Source organism: Echeneis naucrates, chromosome 9 (genome assembly GCF_900963305.1).
Source record: "Echeneis naucrates chromosome 9, fEcheNa1.1, whole genome shotgun sequence".
NCBI classification, from domain to species: domain Eukaryota; kingdom Metazoa; phylum Chordata; class Actinopteri; order Carangiformes; family Echeneidae; genus Echeneis; species Echeneis naucrates.
The window spans coordinates 11880893-11897764 of record NC_042519.1 but is presented as its reverse complement, the minus strand read 5'-3'; the positions used below and the strand labels follow the sequence as shown (position 1 = coordinate 11897764).

The 16872-nt window shown below is 40.2% G+C and overlaps 1 protein-coding gene across 1 annotated transcript; it reads left to right on the top strand.

The window, feature by feature from the left end:
• Nucleotides 1–209: 209 nt before the first annotated feature.
• Nucleotides 210–13942, top strand: lnpep (leucyl/cystinyl aminopeptidase). The gene is made up of 22 exons (XM_029510120.1): nt 210–610; nt 2679–2773; nt 3526–3728; nt 4451–4562; nt 4692–4949; nt 5090–5280; nt 5442–5580; nt 5856–5990; nt 6073–6193; nt 6312–6463; nt 6567–6680; nt 6775–6906; nt 7011–7145; nt 7868–8028; nt 8118–8206; nt 8875–9058; nt 9274–9430; nt 9703–9887; nt 10102–10263; nt 11235–11375; nt 11501–11582; nt 11701–13942. The coding sequence occupies exons 1-22, from the start codon at nt 583–585 to the stop codon at nt 11830–11832; spliced, it is 3108 nt and encodes a 1035-aa protein (XP_029365980.1). The 5' UTR covers nt 210–582; the 3' UTR covers nt 11833–13942.
• Nucleotides 13943–16872: the final 2930 nt, after the last annotated feature.

Below are 16872 nucleotides of genomic sequence, written 5' to 3'. Positions count from 1 at the left end.
TAAGGTGAACAGGTGGAGCTTGCACCATGCAGCGGTTATGATCGACATCATACATTGAATGAATGCAAAACAACAACAGCGAGATTTCCTTACACGTAAATAAAAAATATAAGTGCGTGGCATGCGTGGCCCCGCCCCCTGCAGGATCGTCCAATCGGACGCTCGGACCGTGATTTGACGGGCGGTTGTCAACAACTCGTCGGGCAGGAAGGAAAGTGTGAGCTCGGTCGGTAGTTCACGGAGAGGTCCGATACTCGCTCTGTCTTCATGTTTCTGCCGTAGCCTTTTGTCTCCAGACAACTCTCCCCAGTCCGCCGTCAGCTCGGTGAGCAGCTATGGACTGATCCGTTGAGGAGACGAGCTAACGTGAGCTGAGCGGATGTGTTTGAGTCAGTTTACTCTGTTGGGAGCCGTCCCAGCTAGCTAACACGTAGCTGCCGTCGGTGCAGGGCGGGCGGTCCGGCTGCTGTCTGCCGTCCGGGGCTCGGCTAACACCAAGTCCGTAAACGAGGACAGGAACCCCCCTCGCCCCCGACCCCCTCTCCCGCTGTGGACGCCTGCGGCTCTCGGAGATATCCCGGCATGGATCCGTTTGACAGTAGCAACACCGGTAAGGAAGGAGATGGTCCAGGGGAAACTAGCGAACAGCAGCAGGCCAGCTAATGACGGGACATGAGCTGCAGGCTGCAGGCTGCCTGGGAGTGACATTCACCGGAGGACACATGGTGACAGGGTGACTCAGGAGACATCCAGAGCCGCCTCTGTGCTTTCTGGGTTATTTTACATTTTTTTTTTTGTAAATAACGCGGCTTGCAGCACTTGCTGTCTGTTTGTTGGTGCTGCAGGAGCGTGATAGTGTCTGTCCTCTCAAAGCAAAATGTGACCATTAGTGTATCGTTTTATTTAATTTGGTCGGATACAAGTCGGTAACATCCAAAGCGACAGCTGACTCGACACTCAAACTAATTATACAAGACTCAGATTGACAATCTAAGTTTTCTTTGTTTAAACACAGCAGTCCTGTTCGCCCGGTTCAGGCTGGTGGCTTGATTTAAAATAAATAGATGTGCTGTCTTGGTGTATGAGTTGATAAGTGAGCTCAGGCCACCAGCAGCCTGCTGCCTTGTAACCTCTGTTTTGGTCCCAGCGCTGCCAGGGCTTTATTCAAACAAAAGGGCCAGAGCACAATCTATAACAGCTCTCTGGGCTTTCTGGGTGGAGGTGATTTGATTTGTCTCGACCTGGAAGTAGCAGTGGCCAAACCTCAGCAGTTTTACTTCCTTTTTTGTGTTCTCTTTTGTTACTTGTAGTCGTTCAAAATCACATTTGATCAGATAAAGAGCGCGCATAGAAACTTCATTTTTCTAGTGTGTTCAGACCCATTCTCCCTGAAGTCCAGACTCCTACAGTACCTGCCAACTGAAAGACACATTTAACTGCAGATCTGTGACCCTAATGGAGATTTTATAGATGTCTCCACCAAACAGTAAGAGCACAGTCAGCGGATTTCACATCGTACCGCTGCATTGAAGGTGCAGGAGTTGTTGGTTCACATTCGACTGGCCTTTTTTCTAACTATAGTTTTGACAATAACCATTATATTAGTAGTCTCTCTGTTGTCATTTTGGTTATATCAAATAACTACAAGCATAATAATATAATAGAGCTGTTAGAAGTTGATATCACAGTACATGACAAATTTTGACATGTTTTTTTGGGCCGTATTATTTTTATCCTTTCCTCCCCGAGACATATTACCTACTACTGAGCGTCAAGCCTATTTTTAGATGCACTGCATACACACCACAGCAATGCGCTCCAGACAGAGTGATAGTTCATAATGTCATATCAGAAACACTGTACGGGACAAAGAGCTTAATTCCCCTCTTCATTTGAGCTTCTTGTTTTTCTTTCCAGGAGTTTAAGCTCAGTCTTGTTGTTTGGTTAAACAATGGACATTCAGTGGGTGCTTTCCACTTAAATCCATCATCAGCTAAGACTGAAAAAGCATTGTCTATACCAAGCATGGATGGAAGTAGAGGCATAATGGGAGGCATGCACTGCATAGCATTCTCCTTCTTTTGTAGTTATTAAATTAGGAAGTTGCACAAGACTCTGATTGATTCAAGAATTACTACAGCTGGCTGAAAATCACATGGCTATTAGAAGAGGTGATCATGGACTGCTGATGAGGCAGGTTTGTGGAGTTGCAAGTTTTTTGTTTTTTTTTTTTTTTTTGCAAGTTTTGAGGTAATTTTCTTAGTTCTTTGTTAGCACAGCTGTTGAATGAAAATACTATGGAAAAAAATAGGGGAATTTTTGTCTTGACAGACTTTAAAACACCATATCTCTTCGAGGTACCTTTCACAATAGCTCATGGTATGTAGGTCATAGTGCCAGGAAATAATGCAGCAGGTTTCTAACAGGAAACTGAAGAAAAACAGTGCTTTGTTGAACGTAGAATCATGTTACCTGCATCTTCAGTGACATAAAAAAACCATTGTGTCGAACTATGGTGTGGTGCCACTACTGTCTTTGGAAAGCTCCAGAAACATAGAGCATATGTTGCGTGCATCAGTGAAAATACTAGTTTTTAAAATCCACTTTCTTTCTCACATTTCCCTGATTTCCTCTTTTTACAGCCCTTTGTCTGATTGCTCCTTCTGTGTTTGTTCTAGAGCGTGTTAACCTCCCAAGGAACATGATTGAGAACAGCATGTTTGAAGAAGAACCTGATGTTGTTGATTTGGGCAAAGACTCCACTTCATTTCCGGTATGTCCATGCTATCAGCTGTACAGTCTTTAACTTCAGCGAATGCCTGGCTTGTTATATTGCCTGTCTGAGAATACACACTTGGACCATATGACCTCTTCCACACTGACTGTTAATTTTAACAGGTTGGCTGTTTGCAGTTTGAATAAGGATCAGTTCTCTCTAAGATGTCGGCTACTTGTGGATAACCAGTGATGCTTATTTGTGCACTTTCAGTTCTGCAATTAAATGTTTTTTTTCTGTCTGTCAGGTGCAACCATCTTTGATCAACATTGTGTGAATTACTTTAAGCTGAAAGGTTACAAGTTGCACACAGTTAACATGTCTTCCAATGTTCACAGTATTGATATCCCTCTCTGTGGTCCTGCAATGACCAATTTCTTCACAGAAGTTATTTAAATTTAAATTTTATCTTCACAATGAATTCTTCCTTGGTGTCACATTCTGCTGATATAGACATACCTGATATTAATGCCATTAAGAAACCATTGTTTAGATTTCTGCCTTTATCTCCCTTAAGTCTGAGAATTTTTTGCTAGATTTTGCTAAAGAGCAGATTTCCAATTTGTATAGCCTGTCTGACCTGATTACTTACTATTGTTCCTCACTCTGCCTTCTATCTCCTTATCATCTGCACACCTGACATCTTATCTTGCACTAATTTACCTAGGACCAATCCCAGCATTATACTGGATAGAGTGCACAGCTTAGTTGGGGAATAATAGAGTGTACTTTTTGCTTTCTCTCTGCAGGCGTTTCCTGCTCTTGACCCAGACGAGGTGGTGTTTGAGCCTCGTAGTTCACGGTTGCTTGTGCGGGGCCTGGGAGAGAATGATATGGATGAGGATGAGGAGGACTGTGAGTCTTCAGCACGTCTGCTGGGCATGTCCTTTATGAATCGTAGTTCTGCCACCAGATCTGACTCTTCACCATACACCAGACAGGCTCCACCCAGGTAATGTACTAAAAATGTAATTTATTTGTAATATGTTGCAATATAAAATTTTCTCTTCAGTGGTTTGTAGCATTTTTGCATCAAGCAGTGCTATGTAATTAATTATGTATTATCATATGTAAAACCATTTCTTTAGTAATTGTTGTGTCACAATATATTGATTCTTAAATTCAATTTAATGCATTTTAATTATTTACCCCCGTTAACCAGGTTTTTATAAAATTTCATATGAAGTAAAACTTGATGAACTTTTGTTATTTTTGAGACAGATTTTGAACTATTTCAATATTTTCTGACGCTGCTGCTACATTCAAGGTCATGTCAGAAACCTTGTGTTTACAGTTTCTTAGTGAACAGTGATGCCATTTAAGCCATAAATATATTTAAATATGTGAAGACCAAACCACCTGTTTAGGCAATTTAGGCAACAAAAGTAACTATTACTTCTTATAATTAAAGTATTAGAAAGTGTGATTGTAATTGTACATTTGTGACTCATAGTACTGCAGCTGAACACACTGAGTGAATATCAAAAGTTGTGTTCAAATATCAGGGCCCTATTATAGATAGATATAGATGATACAGATACAGATCTGTAACATCCCCTGATGAATTAATCAAGCCAGGGGATAGTTTCCTTAGACTGGTCTACAGGAAAGTAAGAAAAACCGGTTGTTTTTGTGGAAGTGTTTAAAGTAAAGTTAAACTTTTCCTGGTTTCAGGTCATGTTCACAGCCCTCAACTCGTACCATGGTTGTATGTGTGTTACTCCTGGTGGTAGTAGTCTCTATGACTATGGCACTATACTTCTTCACTGGATGCAAATTTACAAAGGTAAGAAAAAATATTCACTGACTCTGCTAAGGTAGGATTTGCAATCACTGCTTCTTTGCATTGAGTCACAATCTCTGTAAGACTATTTAAGAACAATTTCCAAAGTTTAACGTAACAACCCTTCTGCAGACAGGTTGTCCAAAGCCAAACAACACCACTCCTGTAGAGACTGTATACCCTGTGTCAACAAATGGCGAACTGTTCCCATGGGCTGAACTCCGGCTGCCTCGCAGCATATGTCCTCTCAGCTATAACCTCACTCTGGCCCCTGACCTCGACAAGATGACCTTCACTGGCCACACTGTTATTTACATGTCCGTGCGTCATGACACCAATTACATTGTCTTGCACAGTTCCAATCTCAACATTGCCAATGCTACATTCAAGGTGGGCTTGGAAGATTGCAGATAATGATAGATGTCAGATGATTTAGATGTCATTCATTAATTTGTTTGCCTAGATTATTTAATTTCTGCCTGAACAGCTTTTTTTCCTGCCAGTTGCTAATTGATAATTCTGTCTTTCAGCTCGGTGATGGAAAGGCCAGTAATGTGACTGTGCTGGAGTACAAACCCAGAGACCAGATAGCTGTTAAATTCTCTGAGAAGCTGAAGAGGGGCCAGCACTGTGTTTTAACCCTGGAATACTCTGCTAAACTCTCAAACACCTATGATGGATTCTACAACAGTTCGTACACTGATAAAAATGGAAACAAGAGGTACACTTGACCAATTAGCTGTGCTGAAAATATATCCAAATAGCTGAAATGTGCTGCAGAGCAACATCAGATAGAAGCTTGAATTGTTTCATCTATTGTTTTTGTTTTTGGTTTTTTTTCCTGCACTTGAATTTGTTTCTTGTTCTCCTTCTTGTTACCAGAGTCTTAGCTGCAACCCAGTTTGAACCACTGGCAGCCAGGAAGGCCTTTCCTTGCTTTGATGAGCCAGCTTTCAAAGCCACCTTCCTGGTTAAAATCAACAGAAAATCTGACTATATGACTCTTTCCAACATGCCAATGGTACTATAACATTACCGAAATTACCTAAGCTTATTTCTTACCAAGTGTTGGAAAATCTCAAGGAATGGCTCTTTGATAAATGTATCTGGTGTGCACATTTTTTCCACCATAGAATTTACCAAATATTTGATTTGTTGTCAATTAAATCTCTGAACATGCTTTTCTTGCTTGCAACATAAATGTACCAGCAATGTCTACAGATTTGCCAAATGTACCTTGATCTACACTGCCAAAATTTGTTGGTTGCCAGCTTGCCTTTGTGCTGTGTGTTTCAGGCTAAATCCACACCACTCAATGACAGCCTTGTGCAAGATGAGTATAAAAAGACCAGTGTCAACATGAGCACATACCTGGTGGCCTTCATTGTTGGTGATTTTATCCCAGTCACCAAAGATGTCTCAAAAACTCAGGTACGTAGGATTGATGATCACCGATGTTGTGTAGTTGCTGAGAAAATGTCTGGATATATATATCCATGTCTGTGTATTTCAGGTGTCTGTGTACTCTGTGCCAGAGAAGAAGGAGCACACTGACTATGCTCTGGACACAGCCTCCAAACTGCTGGAGTTCTACAATAACTTCTTTGAAATTGATTACCCCCTCAAAAAACTAGGTGACAACACACACACAAAAACACCCTTGCAGTGCATTTCATCCACTGTGCCAACTGTATTCCCCCCATTACTTAATCCTCTCTTAACACTGAAATCTGCTTCCTTTTCCTTGGTCAGACTTGGTAGCCATCCCAGACTTCCTGGCAGGAGCCATGGAGAACTGGGGACTCATCACTTTCAGAGAGACCAGCCTGCTGGTGGGCAAACAGTCTTCTCCGCTGGAGAAACAAGTTGTTGCCTCTGTCATAGCACATGAACTCGCTCATCAGGTAGTTTATTTATTTATTTTTTTTTATCCCTCCGTGTTTGTGAAAGGAGCAGAGACTATGAAGATGATTCAGGTTATAATCTTTGTCTGATGCTTTGTTGCAGTGGTTTGGAAACTTGGTAACTATGAGCTGGTGGAATGACCTTTGGCTCAACGAAGGCTTTGCCACTTACATGCAGTACATGTCCCTGCAAAATGTGTTACCCCAGTTGGACATGGTAAGTTCTCACATCTGCTCTCTAATTCTCTAGAGCATATTAAATTGTGTTCTTCACTGTGTACCAGGGCACTAAGTCCTGCGTTTGTTTGCAGGGTAATTTGTTCCTGGCAGTGCGCTTCAGAGCCTTGGACAAAGATGCACTAAATTCCTCCCATGCGGTGTCAACAGATGTTAATACAGAAGAACAGGTCGAAGAGATGTTTGACTCTGTCTCCTATGAAAAGGTATATTTGTATATGCAATATCAAAGTAATGAAATAATTTTTTTTCTTTTGGACTTCATGACCTCACACTGAGTTGGTCTCTTTTGTGCCTCTCCTATAACCAGGGTGCATCTATTCTTCTGATGCTGAATGCCTCCCTGCCAGGAGATCAACAGTTCAGAAAGGGTATTATTCAATACCTTAAACAGTTCAGTGGATCCAACACAGACACTGATGGCCTCTGGAACAGCCTTACACAGGTGTGCTTTGTGTTCTTGTACCTTTTGTGCTGGCAATAATGGACACTGCATATCAGCAGTTTGTCTTTTTGGCTACTTTTTACCATTTACCATTTTACCAACAGTTTTATTCTTCTTGACACCAGCTGTGTTTGGCATGTCTTACCTTCATGATGAGCGATCACAGAAGTGTCCTAGCAGCTCCATCATTCAACTCTAAAAGGCAGAAAAATGACTTTTGATAAATTTAGAGTTTGGTCTAGACCTGCTCTACATGTAAAGTGCCTTGATGTAACTTTGCTATGATTTGGTGCTATATAAGTAAATCTGATTTGATAATAGTTGACAGTGTTATGGTGCAAATGCAGACATTAGATTGAACAATTATTGTTTAAAGTTCTTTGACTAAGTGGCCTGATCTTATTGGCAGCTTGCTAACTCATTACTTGCAGTTTCTGCTTTACTTGTACCTGCTTAGTTTGTCATGTCATTAGAAGGAATACCACAATGCTACCAACCCTAATCATCTGTAATATATGGCAAAAAAAGAATGGAATGTAATTGGTGCGAATGGTGGAATTTGCATGTATCAAAGGCAAAGTTCATGAAAGTGTTGATGCTTGGCTTATTTACTTATGGATGTAATAGCTGACTTCCCAGACAGCTCCCACAGTTATCTACATATGTACAGGGAAAACATTGTCATTTCCCTGCACAGACTACATTTTTCTCTTTGTCCTCAGGTTGAGGTGTCAACGCAGCACCAGAATGTATCAGAGATGATGAGCTCGTGGACATCACAGAAAGGCTTCCCATTGGTCACTGTGAGCCGCAAGGGAGATCAGGTGACCCTCACGCAGGAGCACTTTCTTCTCACATCTGACAATGCCATGCATACTTCCAGGTAGGCTGTTACTACTCACACAGACACACAAAGCCAGAGGTGTCACAGACACACTTCATAACCACGACTGCGTTTTGCTCTCTCTTCAGCATGTGGATCATCCCAGTGACGTATTTAAATGACAGCTGTAGTTTGGCCCCTGAGTGTAGACAGTTGTTCACTCTGAAGACAAAGACAGGTAAAAAACAAACTATTCATATCATCAAATATTCACTAAGCAATTGTTATCTAATAACCTCTAATGCACCCAGCATAATTTCACTGAACATCTCCTTGTGTTCCATTAGCTGTCAATTCTGTGTGCAGTGGGAAAAAAAAAACCTTTCACTGCCTCCGTACATGTAAACAGTAACTAACAGTAAATGTGACTTGCATCTCAGTAATGCCCTTAGGGAATTTCTTCACAAAACAGGGTTTGCTTTGTGAATATATACAATGAATAACTGGTTGCTATCCAGTAACATAAAAGATTGTTAGCCACAAAAATATAAAAAATATTTTGTTGGCACTGTGGATCAATTTGACTGAATACATAAATTGAAATTCTATACCAGGTAAAGTCACATTCTTTGTTAGCTCTTCTACAAATGCACCTTTTAATTCTGACTCTATGTGTATGGTTTTATGTTTGTGTGGAAATCAGTAGTTTGATGACATATTCCATTATTAGGTTTGTTTGCCATGATTTATGAGAGGTTTTCATTTTCACACTGCTTTAGACAATCTGCAATCCATCACTGTGTTACAGTGCGTCTTCTGTCTTTGTCCTGCACTCCTTACTCTGCTTGTAAGTGTCAGAATCTTGGTTGTCGTTTTAAAAGATTGGGTGTTTGTGTGTGTTTTCAGGTATTCTAAAGGTGCCAGAAAGCGTAAAATGGCTGAAATTGAACTACAAAAACACAGGTTTCTACATTGTCCATTATGGAGATGAAGGCTGGCGTGCTCTGACTGAGGCTTTGTCCGCAAACATTAGTGTTCTTACACATGAGGACCGTGCCTCACTCATACACAACATCTTTGCTCTCTCCAGGTACGATAGATAATCACTGTCTCTGACTTATAATACCTCTGCTGAAAGTTTTTTTCTTTTTCTGTTGTCTCTCTACACTTGCCATTACTCAATGGCACAATTCTTTGCAATACATAATAAATCTGGACTGAGATGAATTTAAACTGTAACTTAAGTAGTTTTGACACAACCACAAGGCATTTCAATTGTTGATCACTTTATTTCCTTGTCATCAGACTGGGACGTGTAGCCTTCCATCAAGTAATCAACCTGTTGAACTACATGTCCAACGAAACAGAGACATCCCCTGTGACAGAGGCTTTGTTACAGCTCAATCGTATCTACAGGCTACTTGACAAAAGACAGGAGAATATTGTTGTGGCCAGCCTGAAGGTATACACACACTCACACAAATGCACAGTTCTCTCTTTGTGACCTCAAAATGTTACACAGAAGGCATTTTTAATGTTTAATGGCTTTGCAGACATTACTCCCCTAACAGTCTGTATGCTGTCATGTTGGTGATTACTTTGGCTAGACTTGTTAAAAAGAAGATCGATCGTGGTCGATTAACCACTGGATTTCACACTGTGCAGCAAAACAGAGTTTTGTGTTTGTATACTAACTTTAACTAATGATCTGCAATTTTTTCTCCGATGTTACAGAATTATATCCTGAATCTTTTTGCCCCTCTGATGAACAAAAAAACGTGGGGAGAGGAAGAGAGTGTATCCAAACAGGAGTTACGTTCAACCTTGCTGGAAATGGCCTGTAATCTGGATGAAAAAAGGTGTATTCAGCAAGCAAAATCCCTCTTCAAACAATACATTGAGTCCAATGGTACTTCACGGTACGTAAAGCACACAAGAAATTAGCATTTTTTTGTATTCTGGTCAATCATGGTAGCAACACAGCAAGAACACATCTACTTTGGAAATAGACATGACTTAGTAGGGTTGGAGTTGTGGCATTTGAACTGTAAGAAGAGAATTTGGAGCAGCTGTAAAATAATAAAAAAAAAATATATATTTGTTTATTTATTCCTCCAAAACATATTTGTATAGGATACCAGGGGATCTGCAGCGAGTTGTATTCACTGTGGCTGCTCAGTCAGATGAAGGCTGGGAGTCTTTACTCAATATGTATGGACATGCCACCTATGATGCAGAAAAGCGAAAAATGCTGGAGGGCCTAGCATCTACTCCGAACACACGTGCTTTAGCATGGTAAGTGTATGTGTGTTATTCTCCATTCATGATTTATTTAAAATACAAACTGTATAGTTCTGTCTTAAAAGATCAGTTTCCTTTTGACCCAACTGAATGGCAAAGCTATATATTTAATTCATGTTCACTACTTTACAAATCCGTTCCCATCTAGTGCAAAGTTTGACGCGTGTTTAAATTTCGTATAATAGTTCCACTGGGCAGCATGGCAGCGTAGTGGTTAGCGCTGTCGCCCCACAATAAGAAGGTCGCGGTTTTGGTTCCCGGCCTGGGGCCTTTCTGTGGGAGTTTGCATGTTCTCCCCGTGTCTGTGTGGGTTTCCTCTTGGTACTCTGGTTTCCTCCCACCGTCTGAATGTAAGCGTGAGTGGTTGTATGTGTCTGTCTTTGTGTGTTGGCCCTGTGATGGACAGGCAACTTGTAAAGGGTGTACCCTGCCCTCGCCCAGTACGTTGGTCGGGATTAGCTCCAGCACCACCTGCGACCTCATGATCTACTCCAGTCTGCTTTGCAAGACAGAATGACAAATGGAGACATTCAACTTTTCACATTTATTACGTTTTAAACATTTATCCACGCTTAGATGGAATCGTTGCATAAAAGCAATATGGCACATTGCTTCAGTAACTAAAGTTTGAAGCACACTCCTATACTAGTATTATTATCTGTGTACTCTAAGAGTAGAATACGAGGCCACTGACTTCAGACCAAGCTTTTGCTCTATTCTACTTATGTACTGTACCTTTAAATTATTTTGCGAGGGCATGAATGTATTTGTTATTTAAACAATGTTGACATTGGAAGGAAAAATTACCGTGTTAGTCAGAAACTAGCAAAAACATTTGTGTTTTGCTTTGTGCCAGGTATAAGATCAGGGTTACAATGTGCTCACTTAACCTGTTTGCATTATAACAATGGTTGAAAGTTTCCGCACATCATTTGATGTTTGAACTGAACTCTGGGTCTGTCTAGGATTCTAAAGGCAGGTCTAAACGGGGACATCATCCAGACCCAGGAACTGCCCTTGGTCATCAGCACTGTGTGTAACAGCTTTTCTGGCTACTTGTTTGCTTGGGATTTTGTACAGGAGAACTGGGACCGACTCATAGAGAAGTAAGTGGTTTCTGTCAGCTTTTTATATGTCATCACAGGCAGACGTAAAATCTTTTGAGTATCTCATAAAAAAGTGGAAAGTAAATTACATCAGTATTATTGTGTTTTGTCTTTTTTTGCTACAGGTTCCCTGTTGGCTCCTTTGCCATTCAAACAATCATAAAATCTGCCACCTCCCAGTTCTCCACACAGAGACATCTTGATCAAGTATGATTTCTTTTTTTTTTTTTTTTCCTTTCTTCTTCTTCTTCAATATTATATATTCATCCCTTACATTAAGTGCATTGTTTTTGAGAAGGCATTGTTGGCTTTGTGTGTTCTGCAGGTACAGGCTTTCTTCTCCAGTCTGAAGGAGCGTGGCTCTCAGATGAGGAGTGTGCAGGAAGCTTTGGAAACCATTAGGCTGAATCAGTGCTGGATGGACAAGAACCTGCCTTCACTCCGAAACCTGCTTTAATACATGCACTCCATCTGGTCTCGGCCCGGGTAACAGCCAACTCGGGCATGTTGTCAAGACAACAGCAGTGTTTGCACTATTGTACCTTTGTCTGCAAGCTCCTTTTATCTAGGCCAGAGTATTAAACAGAACCAGAGTTGTCCTCCCCTGGGCGGACAAGGTATTTGGCTTTCTCAGATAGGTCCCATAATTTGTATTTCCTAGCTCAGGGTGGTTCTGGTTGTGTGTCTGACCGGGAGTTGTCTGATGCAAACACACACTCCTCATGCTTTATGCTGTTGACCAAACCTCTTCTTTGCAGCTCTTATATAAACCTCATGCCTGAGCAGACAATCATGCTTCGCCAACATTTCTTTTGCTCAGCTTGTTCACAGGCACTTAAGTGTATGAGCTGTATCATGGCCACTCCAAAAAGAGTATAAAGTATCAAGAATGTAACTGTTAGTGCTTATGTATGTACTTCCAGTCAGTCCCCGGACCTTCTGATGGATACATGCAGTTGCATTTGTCAGGGATTCCTCAGCGATGAAAAGTCAACATTACAGTACTTGAGCGATGTTAGTATTTAGTTATTAGTATTTAGAATTAAATTATCCTTGTCACTCTGTGTCATGTGTAGAAAAGATACCTGTGTGTGTCAATCTTTGCTCTCATAAATCACGCAATCAACGTCATGGTTTGGCTGGAAGATTGGTTTATTGACAGCTCGATGCCCCAGTCTTGTGTCACCATCACTTGAATGTACTGACAAACCTTCCCCACTGGGGACAGTCGATGGCGTACTGCACAGCCGTGCAGGTTTAGATCAACCAATGTGTCTTAGGGGAGAACAGGCAGTGCACACTGGAACCAAATGATCTTCTTTCTTTTTTTCTCTTTTTCTTCTTTCTTCATTTATTTCTAAAATGAAAATCTCAGTTTTTCCCAAGCCTTTCCTTTCATTTGCTGTTTTGTGTGCAGTGCAGTCACTGTGCAGACTCATTCTTTGGCCCTTTTTGCTTGTAAACTTGTAACTATATTGTAAATAAGCTCATTCCCACAATCCTTTCCCCTGCAATTTTGGATGTACTATCTTAAACCTTTTCACTGAGTTCTGTTGTGTGTGTATATAGTGTAAAGGAGGAATGTATACATAGAATTGATCAAGGGTTTTTGGTCAAATACTTTTTACTGTATTTCCTGTATTTTCTGACCACCACAAAGAGGTCCTTAGCTGATGAATGTTTGAGTTTTAAGGGCTAATGTGCACATTGAAGATACCAAGTGTATAGAAGAACATTTAAATTGGGCATCATTCATCTGTCCAGTGAGCTGTTACTCATCAGTTTAAATTTCCTCCCGATGTTAGCCAGCCACATAGGCTCACCATTTATTGAGAAAGTGTCTTTAAATGCTTCCCCAACATTTGCAAGATGAAATTTAAATTTAAATCCAGCTGTCAACGCATCCTGAGCTTTACTTAAAGTGGCCAAAGGAGCCACCGTTAACAGATCTGTTCATTCTTTAGACACCTTTGGAAGAATAACACCAGTAACAGTACCTCACTGTTTATCTTTGCACTAGTGACTCCTATAGGTTAGTATCAGAATCTCCTCACAGATTAGGTTGTGATTAAACTGAAAAAGATGGATGTTAAAGGAGGTACCTCTCCCCAGAGGGGAGGAATCGCTCTGCAAAAAAATGGAAAGCCTGTTGACAAATAACTCAGGAATGAAGGAACCTATTGCGGGTTAGATTTTTCAACAGATTCTCCGCAGTATTTCCACTGAGTTACAGTCCATCCTAGTTTCACAGACTGTTAATGAATGTTACTGCAGTACACATCTAATACGTAAATATAGTATTGTCAGTCAAGACACATCTCACTGCCAACAACCGCCTAAGTTCAATGTTATTAGCATTGTGGCACAATGATTACATTTTTTTAGACGATAGCAGGTCATTATTACTGATCAGGTACAGGATTCAATCAAAGGAGGTGAACCATGCAGTAAAGCCCATCAGATTGTGTTTGTTCTTGCATGGGGGTGACATGCTGCAGATGCTTTTAAACAATATGTTGCTCTTCGTGTAAACAAAATATAAATAAATTTGTTTTCTGAAAATATTAGATTACTTGTCGCCATTATTATGTCTCCACATATGCCTATTAGATAATGACTGGAGGGGGAAAAATTATGTTCCTGTGGCTTTTGAAATTATTTTGATTATTTTTATTTATTTATTTTTTTCTTTCTATATGTTGTTTCAAAACAATTTAAGCTGCATGAGGATTCTTTAAGGCTAATTTGGAATAGGCTGATTTGTTTGGCCTGGTCTTGTGTCAGGGTTAGGGTTTGAGGAAGACTGATTTGAGGAAGGTTTTAAAACACCTCTGGGAGTTTAAGCTGATAAGCTCACCTATTAGAAGAAAATACATGTTAGTGCTCAGATTGTGTTGAAGGCAAAGCCACTTAGTGAAATGTGTCCCAGGCCACTCCAGATGCAGAGAAACAAAGGCAGGAGCAGCCTTGAATTTATAATTGAGCATGAGAAAACCCTCAACAACCACAAGAGTGTGCCATCGACATAACACTGAATCAATCCAAGTACCATCAAAATTATAATGACAAAGCACAACAAAAAAGCTGAACCACTCGGAGTGACTACTGATTGTCCCCCAACCTTAACCTTAACCCTTTTTTCTCTCTTTTGTTTAGGAGATTTTTTTTTTTTTATTAATTACATTTTGTCCTGGAAAACACCAAGCTCACAATACTAGGGGCATTCTGTTGAAACATAATGCAAATGCTTTGCATGCATTTATGTCATGCATGTGTTTATCTGCTTTCTAATGACTGTTGAAGAGCTGAAGGGCTTCTTTAACCCTTCTTGCTCTCTTGGGTATTTTGGGTCTTTTATATCTTCGGGGTTTGATATAATCGATAGATAAGTATTGCTTCAATAAAATGGTTCTCATATCTTGAGATGTTCTGGAGAATGCTATGATTCAGCATTCCTCAAGCAGGACTTGAAGCCCATTGCTCTGTGCCAAGTCTGAAAACCAAACAAAGCCTTTAGTCCAGCCATTAAAGAGATTTTTCATGTTAAACAACTGCACATTTAGTTTTTTTAATCTAGTTCTCTGTGGCAAACTGCTCCCTCTGTCTTTTTGTGCATGCTTGTCTATGCGTGTGTGTCCTAGAAAGGTGCACGCACGCGCACAGACAATTGTTTTGTACCTTGAAGGCTTGTTTTGGCTCGGTGTCACACAGCTGGATTACATCAAAGGCAGGACTTTCATCCTCATACTTTCATGGCTAACCAACTCAAGTCAGTTAATCAAACAATGTAATTATGAAAAATGCTGTATGAGACCAGACAGACCAGACGCCACACAGGACAGCATTTCTGCTGGGAGCAGTGCACATGTTTTGACATTGTCAGTTAATCTGTCTTTACTGAGTGACATTAAGTGGATCATTGTTGGCAAGATTAATCTCATTTTGTTTACCTTTGTTTGCCTGTAGTCAGACATTTCTTCTTCTGATAGTTCCATATTTATGATTTTGGGGAAGCAATTTTCGTTGAATTCCTAATGTGGGCATGTTCTTGTGGCTTTCTCGTTATTAAATCAAACACGCTACATCAATAGGTCTTTTACTCACCTGTTATTTTGAGCGTTTTCTGCAGAATTGAGAGTTTTATAAAAGCACTTAATACACGTTTTCAACATACTGCGAATTCCTGGTGTAAAGGCACAAAAAGCTCATCTGGGATGTTTGAGATTTATAGTGACAGGTCATATAAGAGTGTTGAGCAATTGCATATTTATGTTACATGTGTGTGTTATGTTTTTCAAGCCAACTTGTGATTATGAGGTTTGGTATCTGGTCTGTTCTTGAATGAATGTGCTGTACCTCGCCAGAGGCACAAATGTCATGACCCAAGATAGTCTTGTTGGCTCACTCCTTAAATTTGGCATAATAATATAAATATATAATAATATAATGATATGGCATAATATGCAAACTCAAAAAAGGAAGCACCTGAGGGTTTGACTTTAATTACAGACATATCTTTCAATCTGTATCAGAATACTTTATTAATCCCCAGGTTGAAAAGTTGTTCATCTCCACTGGAAATGTAGAAAATGTCACTTATTTTGCTTAACTAATATTCTAAGAAGAGAAAGTTGTAAACAGTTTCCCTCCAGCAAATCAGAAACAATCCGCCTGCTGTTCATGTGGAGGATATTATACCGACACCGAATTGATGTTACAATTCTGATCTCACATAAAGTAGGATATTTGGTTTTACAAGGTTTTTAAAGCTAATTTGTGACATGTGAATGTTGAAGTGTCAAGTGTGACTTGGTATCAGCTCTGTTCCTTTCGAGGTCATGACCGTGTTGTACTTTACCAGATGAACAAATATCGTGACAGTATTGACAGTGTCTTGGCCCACTCCTTTAGTCTAGTCAGAAGGATGATATGTAACATCAATGAAAGAAATTCCTGCAGGTGTACCTCAGCCATTGTCTCCAATGATCACTCATCTGTTCAGCTCTCATCAAAAAGTATCTGCAATAAAAAATTAAGCTTGGCCATTTGTGCGTAATATTGCTTGGCAGTTTTCCAGAAAAAAATGTGTTTGCGGGAACTATAAGAAAGTGAAAGGGTTTGGTCAATATTTCAGGTTTTCCAACTCTTTTCAGCCACACATGCATGGCATGGCTCTGAAAATGCACAGAAGATTTGCTGATCTGTTGGTCTCCCCATGAAGAACAGTAATTACAAATACATTTCTCTTCAACAGATGAATCCTATATACTACAGTGAGGACCTGACTTTTTCTGTCGCTCAATGGCGAGGTTAAACAAGCCCAACAATGACAACGCAGCCCATGTGATTGTCAGTCATGGTAATGGCATTGTAACAGTAATTAGTTAGAATAATTCTTTTAATTGAAATTCATTTTAACATTTCAAAACAAACATTTATTTTAACATCATTATTCCAGTCACTGGATATGATAGCATCTCCATGCTGGTCCCATCAG

Bases quoted from the DNA above. Each gene is read 5' to 3' on its own strand.
- lnpep (XM_029510120.1), top strand. From the start codon at position 583: ATGGATCCGTTTGACAGTAGCAACACCG. The intron at 8,207-8,874 runs GTAAAAAACAAA...GTGTGTTTTCAG, and splicing joins CACTCTGAAGACAAAGACAG to GTATTCTAAAGGTGCCAGAA. The intron at 10,264-11,234 runs GTAAGTGTATGT...GGGTCTGTCTAG, and splicing joins AACACACGTGCTTTAGCATG to GATTCTAAAGGCAGGTCTAA.